The sequence below is a fragment of the Triticum urartu genome, unplaced genomic scaffold, assembly GCF_003073215.2.
Source record: "Triticum urartu cultivar G1812 unplaced genomic scaffold, Tu2.1 TuUngrouped_contig_9297, whole genome shotgun sequence".
In the NCBI taxonomy this organism is placed as follows: Eukaryota; Viridiplantae; Streptophyta; class Magnoliopsida; order Poales; family Poaceae; genus Triticum; species Triticum urartu.
This window is the reverse complement of record NW_024120326.1, coordinates 1-10,735: the sequence shown is the minus strand read 5'-3', so window position 1 is coordinate 10,735 and position 10,735 is coordinate 1. Positions and strand designations below refer to the sequence as shown.

Below are 10,735 nucleotides of genomic sequence, written 5' to 3'. Positions count from 1 at the left end.
AGAACTAATTTGTATGTCTAACAAATGGACAGGACTTGGATAACTTCTGCTCGAAGATTCTCCGCTGCATATGTCGAGGGGGTTGAAAACTTCATGAACTTTATCAGAGCTGAATATGGTGGTCTGAAATCAGATGTGCTCTGCCCATGTAGCAGTTGTATAAATTCAGTTACAAGACCCCAGTCAACTGTGCAAAATCATCTACACTTGTATGGGATGTCGGTCACATATACTAGGTGGGTTCATCATGGTGAAGCTGTGAACGTCAATGTTATTGATTATGTGGAAGCAGCAGATCACCATCTTGATCTGCCTGATGCTCAGGTGGAGGAGGAGGAGGAGGAGGTGGTGGTGGTGGCGGAGCCAGTGAGTTTGACCAACATTGAAACAATGCTACGAAGTGCTCGTGCATTCTGTGAACTTTCACCTGCAGAAGAAAAACAGTGGTCCCGCATGTTGGAACAATGCAACGTGGCTGTCACCCCAATAAATAAGCTGTAGTATTCTCAGCTTTGGTCACCTTTCTTCAAGTGAAGACATTTGAGCGGATGACCAACAAATCATTCGATGTGATGTTGGCTGCTTTCCGCAAAGCTTTCCCAGATGCGTCTGAGCTGCCACACACCTACAGTAAAATGAAGAATTTCCTTCATGTTTGTAAGAATAATTGTGTTTTGCTCCGGAAGGATTATGCCAAGTTAAGTGAATGCCCGGAATGCAAATCATCAAGATGGAAAGATGGTGATGCTGTGAAGAGGATTCCTCATAATGTTCTGTGACATTTTCCAATTACACCAAGATTGCAGAGGTTGTTTCATGATGCTGAAACAAGAGAGGATGTACTGTGGCATTCTAGGAACCAGGAGTACAGAGATCAGAATGTAATGAGCCATCCATCACATGGTAGTGAGTGGAAACGCTTCAATCAAAAGCACGAAAAGTTTGCTGCTGACCCGAGAAACATGTAACACCCCGGATGTAACTTTCCCAATTTGTACTCCAACTCTTGCCATTTCCGGCGTTAAGTTATTTTATTTTCTCTAGTTCGGGTTTTTGTCTCCGTGTGTTGCTATCTTTGTCATGCATCTCATATCATGTCATCATGTGCATTGCATTTGCATACGTGTTCATCTCATGCATTCGAGCATTTTCCCTGTTGTCCGTTTTGCATTCCGGCGCTCCATTCTCCTCCGGTGGTCATTTCTACCTTTCTTTCGTGTGTGGGGATTAAACCTTTCCGGATTGGACCGAGACTTGCCAAGCGGCCTTGGTTTACTACCGGTAGACCGCCTGTCAAGTTTCATGTCATTTGAACTTCGTTTGATACTCCAACGGTCAACCGAGGGACCGAAAAGGCCTCGTGTGTGTTGCAGCCCAACACCCCTCCATTTTGGCCCAAAACCCACCAAAACCCTCTCCATGGAAGGATTATGCCAACTTAAGTGAATGCCTGAAATGCAAATCATCAAGATGGAAAGATGGCGATGCTGTGAAGAGGATTCCTCATAATGTTCTGTGACATTTTCCAATTACACCAAGATTGCAGAGGTTGTTTCATGATGCTGAAACAAGAGAGGATGTACTGTGGCATTCTAGGAACCAGGAGTACAGAGATCAGAATGTAATGAGCCATCCATCACATGGTAGTGAGTGGAAACGCTTCAATCAAAAGCACGAAAAGTTTGCTGCTGACCCGAGAAACATTAGACTTGGCTTAGCTTCAGATGGATTTAACCCATCACTACACCACGACACTCAAATCAGCGTCAGAAAATCTATCGCCACATGTCACCTAAGGCGACACATTTAGTGTCGGCAAAGAACTTTAGCGACGGAAGGGAGCTGTCGCCTATAGTCCTACCGGGAAAGGTCATTGCCGACAGATAAATTTATGCCGACAGAAAGTATGCCAGCATTGGTGATATTTACGCCGACAGGCATTTCTACAGCGACAGACAACTTTATGCCGACAGTTTGTCTGTCACCACACTATGCCGACGGATTGTGTGATACCATAGATACGCCGACGGTCTTTCTGATACTACATGTGCCGACAAATAGTGCATCACCCATTTCTATTCCGATGGTTTATCTGCCAATATGTTATACCAACAGATAATCTGACATGCACCAATTCTACCGACACACTAGGTGTGAGGGTTATACATTTCAGCATAAATGCAAATGCAGCTATTAAGATAAAATTAAAATCATAATATTCAATTCATTTTCAGTATGCAATACAATTGCACTCTTCTATTCATCAGAAGATAACAGCCAATCCATTCATTCAACATATATAAATGATTCCAAATGCACTCTTCCATTCATCACAAGATAGCAGCCAGTGCATTCATCCAACATATATAGAAGATTCACTAGTTTTCTTCACTCAAGTTAGCTACAGCCATTAAGGAAATACCCAAGTCGACATTCATGTCATGGCCTATTACAAAATATGATGAGCAAGTTCTCAAGAGATCAATCGTTCGATCATTTGACTACTACAAAATATTATGGAAGATACCCAGTCTTCGATCAAGTGGACATCAACTTCCATATGTACAAAATGCGTCGACCATGTTCCATGTTATGGACAAAAGCGATCAGCGGAACATCCTAGATCAACTTCAGTACTTGCTACTTTCTCCCATTTGTCCCTGCAAAAGAACTTGTATCTTTGAGCAATCTTAGAAACTGAGAATAACAAAATGAAGTCAGGATGGAAGAGACGTGATTTTCTGGACCATAATACTGTACAAAATGCTATATATTTCACTCCAAAAGAAATGATAAAAAATAGTATGCTGACTGCTGCTACAAGTTATGTACAACAACAGAGATTTTATATATTTTCAGTCTACAAGATATGATATTTTCAGTCCAAAATGTAGTTTCTCTAATTGGTTCTCTGTAGCTTTCTTTTTGAGAATTGGTCTATTGTACTAGCTGCTAGCCTGCTAGATGCTGCTCTCTCGAACCAATAAAAACTCCATAGAAGATCTTAACTCTCTCATGTTTTCCCCATTCTCCCTAGGACAGAATGAGGAACCAGAAATAAATAAAAAACAAAACAAGCATAGGAGATTGTACGAGGACACAAACAGGTCACAGGTACATGTACTATAAAGAAGACAACATCACAAGTAGATCAAATACTTTCGACAACAGAATTGCAAAAACGTGTGCACACTAGCAAGCATAGCCAGCACCACTCCTCGATGAATGAAAATCAAATACTTTCAATAATAGAATTGCAAAAACATGCTGATCCACACTACTAGAGGTACTGTTAGTGGTATATAACTATATATACTATTTGCTCTCAGTTCTAAGTGTCAGATAGAGATGGTGACATTGACAGAAATAATACCTGAATTGTGCAATGACGACAACCGTGACTTGCTGCAAGGTTTGATCTACAAAAATAACAATTAGTTAGCATCATGTGATAGTTTACACTAGGCAGGAAAATGTATATAATAAATTTTTACCCTATTTGATGGCCATGCAATGGACATGTGGTGAGCATCACCCATTGTTTGCATCCCATCATATCCACGAGCAAGCTCGGCCTCTCTTTTCAATACAACATTCACAAGAACTTCGTAATATTGCAGCCCAAGAACTTCACCTCCCACTATGGTGTCTTGGTTGGTTGAGATAACCATTGCCTTTGCCACAGGATCAGATCTCACCAAATGATATAATATGACATCCCTACTAACCTAATTCATGCATCGTCTATTAGAAACATGAAGAATGGCAAACAAAACACAACAAGATGTATGTAGTTAAGAGATGAGATGATTACAAGGTCTTCTTGATCGTGAGAGGCTTGAGAGGCCTGACGGGTGCTTGGAGTGGCCACATGGCTTCTAGAAGGTAAATGTGTGGCTGCAACATTATGGCTAGATGGTATACACTTCTGGATGAACAAGCCTCCATCTTTCTGGACTGTGTCATGATGACCCTCATGTTCCTCTTCCTCATTGTCATCATTTGGTAAAATACGTGAGAACTATGGAGGGACACAAAAAGAAACCAAATTAGTGTACCTATGATTCACGTATCTTAACAAAATTTGATAATTAAGCACTCTACCACGGGTCGAGAGACATAATTAGGAGGTGAAGGTGTGGGCGTTTCAACACTGTGACTTCCTTGTGAAAACATGGCGTGCTGCATCTCATCGAAGCATAGTTCATTGCTTGCATTCTCTCCTTTAGAGTTGAAACTTCTTGTTCAACATGTCGACGAAGATGTATTTGCATTGCAAGCTTTGTTGGCAATTTAGCTTTTGTTCCAGGCGCGCCCACACTCTGTGGAGTTGGCCCCGTACCCAACATAGGGACACGTCCTCTTGGTTCCTTCTCTCCAAAAGTATGTGCATAAAGATCGCCTTCTTCAATAGAATTTCCCTCCAATTCTGGGTGGAGTTTAGCTTCAGTTTGAAGTTTCTTCTACAAGAATAAAGCAAAATGAGACACCTCAAGTTATTTCCATGATGAAGCCACATGCACGATATTATTACAGAAAAGAGATGATGAATGGTACATGTGACTTACAATTAGTGGCATTGCTAGTGGGGCGGGAAGTCCATTTTTCTTACCTGTATGTACTTCGACAAATATTTGGTCTCTTCCTGGATAGTACCCTAGTTTCTGAGCCTGCAACCAATTTGTTTCACTAGTAACTAAAACAACCAAAACCGATGTGATACATCACTTTCAGAAAGAAGTGCTTGAGCAGTTGAGTTTACCATATCATGACCAACACGAGCAAAACTCTTGCTGCCAGCTACATGTAGCAATTTCAAATTGGAACGATTTTTTTTGTTTCTAGCACTGCTAGCCTAAAAAGGATGCAAACAGTGAGTTAAGCTAGGATATAACACGAAGACATTAGTTCAATTCTAACCCAAAGTAAAACAGTTTGTGCCTTACCTCAGATTCTGGTTTTCTCCACTGATCGATAAGTTGTACCCAATCATCCTTTTGAATTCTTTCATCACATCTTTCCATAAGTTCCTCATCTGTCAATGTGGCATCAAACTTCTCCTTTAGGTATGACTTAAATTCTCTCCATTTCTTTGCAGCTGCGGTCATAAAGTAATCGAAAGCAACTTCATCCACCTCAAAAAATGACTGGACACACATGAAAAAGAAGCCATTTAGCGAAAGCTAGCTAGCAAAAACAGAGACCATAGGAAAAATATTTTGACAATATGAACTACCTTTATGTCATCCCATAACTTTAACTTTAACTCGGGATCAACATATCTCCAATCCTTAATTAGCACTGACAATTGCTTCCTTACGAATGTTCCAATGAAATTAGCAAATGTTTTACCATTGCTACCAACAGGCTGACCAAACTCATTTAGTTCAACCTTTTGTTTTGGTTGGTCTCTATCATATATCTTCCTTAATTCGCTGGGACCCCTTCCTCTCTTCTTTTTTTTGTTGTATAGTCACAACTGAAGCATTTGCTTTACAATGCAAAAGGAATGAGTGAGAATCTGAAGTCATAAATCTAAATACATTGTCACACTCAAAAAAGTTATAATGCAAATATAAAGACATAAATTTGAAGTGTAAATCTGCACTCATAACTCTGATGTGTGCAGGAAATGAACAAGTTTAGTGCAGAAAATGAACAAGTAAGACTGCAGCGAAAAATGAGAATGGAGCAGCACTAGAATACCTTGAATGTCATCTAAGCCATGTCCTATGGGCTCATTATTGGGATCTTCACCATCGTGATTTAACCTTGACTGGGAACGCAGATTACACCCTCCATTTGCAACTTCACTTGTGCAGTTATTTGTCTAGGAAAAAAGAATAAATATGTGTGAAAGATGGTATACAATGCTCCATCCAATGCTTGTGAACAATGAGAAGTACATTGAATGTAAACAATGAGAAGTACAGTAACCAATGAGAAGTACACAACCTTTTTCCTTTTCCTAGATGGTTGTGATGAACCTTTCTCAGTGGAATTCTTGTTTCCTCCCAATGCTTCATTCCTTTTAAGTTCTATAATTGCTCTCACCTTTCTCTCATTTTCTGCAATATTTGCAGGCCTCGTAGTTTCATCAAGCAGAGGGACCTCGTTTCCTCCTCTTGTTCCTACCATCCTTTTTCCTACAAGTGACAAATGTTAGAACAAGATGCTTAACAGACAACATTGGATAAATATGCATAGCAAGCAAATTAAAACACAAGGCAACAAAAAAAATGCTAATGCCCCTTACTTTCTAGATTTTTTAGCACACACAATTCTCCCATCTATGTCTGCTCTAGCACAATCAATACTTTGCAGATCATCATGGAAACATGAATAGATATGTGGATCAACCATTGGCATAGCGGTCTCTACATCCTCATCTTCAGCTTCATGCATGGCATATGAGCCCCTTGGATTGTAGTAGCTAACAGTAACCCATTCATCATCAATTGGGTCTTCAACATAGAAAACTTGAGTTGCTTGTGATGCTAAAACGAAAGGCTCATCCGATATATTTTCACCAGCATTGACCAAATGCTTGAAATTCAGAGAAGTTACCCCGAGGCGATCAACTTTTACCCACTTGTCTTTCCTACGGTTGTCAACCCAATCACATTTGAAGAGAACTATTTTTCCTTTATTTTCATAGTTCAACTCAATAATTTCCTTTATGATGCCGTAAAATGTTTGGTTTCCTATTATCATATTATCAATGTTTCCTTTTTCATAGCGTGTAATCTACGCAATTAGAGATACACCACTATTTTGCATTGGCCTACCATCATCATAGGACTGCGTATGAAAATGTAACCCATTTCTAGTATAGCTACTAAACTGTTGTGCAACTTTGAATGGCTCCTGAGCTAAAATACTTATCTCCTCTGGCACTTTGTCACCCATTTCTTCCACCTGTGAATGTGGAATATAGTGTTTTGAAAATTGGATGAAACTCACTGCATAGATATACATAACAAGAAAATAGAGACATGTGACCACTTACATGCTTCTTAAACCACTCATGGAAGGACTCATGCTGGACACGACTAATTTGTCGATTATTTTTAAGACCAATTGAGGAAAGATATTCCTTATGCTTGCTGCAAAGTATTCATCACTTCGACAACAAGCATAAATAAAATGCAAATTGCAAAACAAAAAAAATGGACAACTTACTTCAAATAAGGTTTTATGTGGTCGTAGTTGAACAAGACATATCTATGAGCTTGAATCCAAGTCTTATTGTACAATAACACAGAATGTTTGCCAACTAATCCTCGACTAATGTTGCTGAAGAAAGGTGTGGTACTACTAGTTTCCATACCCAAACCTTGATCATTTCTAGTTTGCCGAGTAAACTGAGTTTCACCTTTTATATACCAAGAACAATACGTAAGAGTCTCATCAAATAAATAGCTCTCGGCAATAGATCCCTCTAGATGACTTCTAGTATGAACAAAGCCCTTACACCGACACAAATACCTACAACGAGATGAACAAATCAAGTGACAATGTTTATTTGCAGAAGCCTACTATTGCTGCTACAAAAGTGGTCGTTGACTATTACCTTTCTATAGGAAACATGTTGCGAAAATGCACTGGACCAACTATTTTTGCTTGGGCTGGAAGATGCACCATCAAGTGTACCATAATATCAAAAAAGGATGGGGGCAATATAGTCTCAAGAATGCTCAAGGTCTCGGCTATTTCAGCCTCTAATTTTTCCATATCACTAACAGAAATAACATGTGAGTAAATCTGCTTGAAAAAATTGCCAACACGAATCAGTGCTGCACTAACTTTTTTGGGCAATAGCCTTCTCACAGCAAGTGGTAGCAAATGTTGCATCAAGATGTGGTTGTCATGGCTCTTTAGCCCGATTATTTTCCTTTCCTTGACATGCACATTACCACGTATATCAGCTACTAACCCGTAAGGGAACCTAGCTCCTTTAAATACTCCACAAAATAACCTCTATTGGGCAACATTCATTTCATAAGGTGCTAGAGGTAAATAAAATTTATCTTGTACTTCAAGTTCAACTGGATGAAGGTCACTTCTAATGTTTAGAGCTTGAAGGTCCAAGCGAGAGTTCAGATTATCCTTAGATTTCCCATCAATGCATAACAGTGTTATGTTCTCACATACATTTTTTTCTATGTGCATGACGTGTAAGTTGTGACGCAGCAACAAACTCTCCCAATATGGCAGCCTGAAAAAAATAGACTTCCTTTTCGAAACTATTAACGTCTCATCAACCTTGCGCTTCCGCTTGGTTTTGTTCTTCCCGGAAGGATCCTTCCCAAAAATGGTATGCATATCTTTCGTCTGAGCAACAATTTCTAATCCAGAGAGAGGAACTGGCGCTGGCCTATGCTCAACAATGCCATCAAAATAATGGGTATTGGACCTAAAGGGGTGGTCTTCATGTAAGGACCTGTGATGCCCCATGTAGCATGTCTTGCTACCATTATTCAGCCTAAGAGAACATGTGTCAGAATGACATTCAGGACAAGCTCCTTCACCGGAGGTGGTACAACCAGCTGTATACCCTAGGCCCGGGAAATCATGAATGGTCCATAATATGGCAACCTTCAAATTAAATAACTCTTCTTTTGAAGCATCATATGTTCTAACACCGTGAATAAACATATCTACCATATCATCAACTAACGGCTCTAGATAAACATCCATATCACTACCAGGAGCATGTTTACCAGGAATCAACAATGTGAGAAAAAAAATTGATTGCTTCATGCACATCCAAGGAGGGAAGTTATAAGGAATCAAGATAACAGGCCAAACACTACAATTAACATTATTGGATCAAAAAGGATTAAAACCATCTGCTCCATATCCAAGCCTAAAATGGCGGATGTCCTTAGAAAAGTCCTCATGCAACTCATCAAAATACTTCCGTTGAGCAGAATCAACTGGATGCCTGACCAAACCATCTTTTGTACGCCCTTCATCATGCCATCTGGTGAGAGCTGCTGTTCTAGAACACATAAACAACCTCTACAGCCTTTTCTTTATTGGAAAATAAGGGAGAACCTTCCTAGGTACCTTGTGGACATGTTTTCCATCTAGACTCTTCTTTTCAGATTTCCATCATGATGTATTGCATATTGGACAAACATCAACCTTAGCATGATTTTTCCAGAAGAGGATGCAATCATGTTCACATGCATGAATACTAACATATCCAAGTCCTAGGCATTTCACCAATTTCTTAGCCTCATTATAGTTCTTGGCTAGTGAGGACCCTTCGGGAAAAGCATCATTAAGTAGATCTAACAGTAGGTTAAAACTTTTATCTGACCATCCACCAAGCAATTTGACATGAAGTAGTCTAATTATGAAACGCAATTTTGAGAACTTACACCCAGGATATAGCTCTTGACTAGAGTCATTTTTTCAACTTTTGAAGAGCTTCTAAATATGCATCGGTCTGCTCAGAAACTGCGTCATCTTCGAAATCCCCCTCCTTATCTAAACCGCCCCCCTAAGTCTCGAAGCAAATCAGAAATGTCATCCTCTTCAGGTGACTCCTCCTCAACCTCATTCTCATGAGCGTCAGGAACATCCAAGAAAGAAGAACTAGATTCTCCATGAAAAATCCAAGTTTTATACCCACGGAGAAACCCATCACATACCAGATGCTCACGCACCTCTCTTTCTTCATTCCAAAATGAGTTTGAACAGTTCTTACAAGGACATAATATTTTGTTTCCGGATGAATTACTAAATGCAAAGCTTAAGAATTTTTCCACCCCTTCCAAATACACCTTTGTGTGCCTACATGTTATATAAATATGCATATGCATCAGATCAGATGTAGTTAAATAATTGCTTAGTACCCTATAACCGCTAAAAAAATTGTGTTGTACCTAGGCTCATCCATCCACCTTTTGTTCATGGTGGCTGCACCTTCACAAGTAATTCACAGACTACTAAGTGAAATATACACTCAGAGTATCGATGTTGCTGCAAAAATCTGCATTCACTATGAAAATACATATCAAATAGACATAAACTTAAAATAGGGGATTGAGCTTCTAAATCAGGCTGGATATGCACATAATCATAAGAATGGGCTAATAATTAACTAATTAACGCATGGATCGTGTCATGATATCCTAACCCAAACGACACGAGCCAATCGATTAGTCTAATCTGGGAATTCCTCTATTCAGGTGTTCTGCTTTCGAAGTGCTCCTACCACAACACTCCTAATAATGTTGTAGAAAGTGCTTCCAAAGTGTTTCTACCAGCATACAGACAATACAGAGAGGGTAAAATGTGGCCTGCACTTGCGCCGGTAAAAGGGGTGCTAACTAATGACAACCAAAGCTAATTGCAGGAACTAGGAACAGTTATTTTGATAACTGAAGTAAGAACAGTGAAGCTAGCGGGTCTGACTTGGAGTAAGAATTTCAAGTTAAACTATGATGGTATGACTGTAGGATTATGTTAATGCAAGAGAGAGAGATCTGCAACGGTGGATCCTTGTGTCTGACCTTGCTGCTTCTCCTTGACGATGGTAGGTTCTGCTGCTCCTGGGCGCAGGGGAACGCGCTGCTGCTCCTTGGCACGGCAGACGGCGCTGCTGCTCCTTGGCAGATGTGGGGGACGGTGCTGCTGCTCCTCGGCGCGGCGGACGGAGCTGCAGCTCCTGGGCGGATGTGGGGGACGCCGCCGCAGCTCCTGGGCGGATGTGTGGGATGGC

The 10,735-nt window shown here is 40.2% G+C and overlaps 2 protein-coding genes across 2 annotated transcripts; both read right to left on the bottom strand.

Moving 5' to 3' along the window:
- Positions 1-2,304: 2,304 nt before the first annotated feature.
- LOC125532182 lies at positions 2,305-4,849 on the bottom strand. The gene is made up of 7 exons (XM_048696333.1): positions 4,763-4,849; positions 4,569-4,670; positions 4,105-4,463; positions 3,815-4,021; positions 3,495-3,728; positions 3,374-3,419; positions 2,305-2,660 (listed from the first exon to the last, which is right to left on the bottom strand). Exons 3-7 carry the CDS (start codon positions 4,186-4,188, stop codon positions 2,641-2,643), a joined length of 591 nt encoding a protein of 196 aa, XP_048552290.1. The 5' UTR covers positions 4,189-4,463; positions 4,569-4,670; positions 4,763-4,849; the 3' UTR covers positions 2,305-2,640.
- A 103-nt stretch (positions 4,850-4,952) lies between these two features.
- On the bottom strand, positions 4,953-10,727 carry LOC125532181. The gene is made up of 5 exons (XM_048696332.1): positions 10,527-10,727; positions 5,956-6,146; positions 5,707-5,830; positions 5,237-5,491; positions 4,953-5,147 (listed from the first exon to the last, which is right to left on the bottom strand). Exons 2-4 carry the CDS (start codon positions 6,136-6,138, stop codon positions 5,415-5,417), a joined length of 384 nt encoding a protein of 127 aa, XP_048552289.1. The 5' UTR covers positions 6,139-6,146; positions 10,527-10,727; the 3' UTR covers positions 4,953-5,147; positions 5,237-5,414.
- Between the last annotated feature and the right edge of the window lie 8 nt (positions 10,728-10,735).

Excerpts from the sequence above, each read along its gene's own strand:
- LOC125532182 (XM_048696333.1), bottom strand. The coding sequence starts at position 4,188 with ATGCAGCACGCCATGTTTTCACAAGGAAGTCACAGTGTTGAAACGCCC. Across the intron at positions 3,729-3,814 it reads CTCACGATCAAGAAGACCTT|GTTAGTAGGGATGTCATATT; the intron begins GTAATCATCTCA and ends TGCATGAATTAG. Across the intron at positions 3,420-3,494 it reads TTGCATGGCCATCAAATAGG|ATCAAACCTTGCAGCAAGTC; the intron begins GTAAAAATTTAT and ends TTATTTTTGTAG.
- LOC125532181 (XM_048696332.1), bottom strand. The coding sequence starts at position 6,138 with ATGGTAGGAACAAGAGGAGGAAACGAGGTCCCTCTGCTTGATGAAACT. Across the intron at positions 5,831-5,955 it reads CATCTAGGAAAAGGAAAAAG|ACAAATAACTGCACAAGTGA; the intron begins GTTGTGTACTTC and ends CTTTTTTCCTAG. Across the intron at positions 5,492-5,706 it reads TGGCTTAGATGACATTCAAG|CAAATGCTTCAGTTGTGACT; the intron begins GTATTCTAGTGC and ends TGCATTGTAAAG.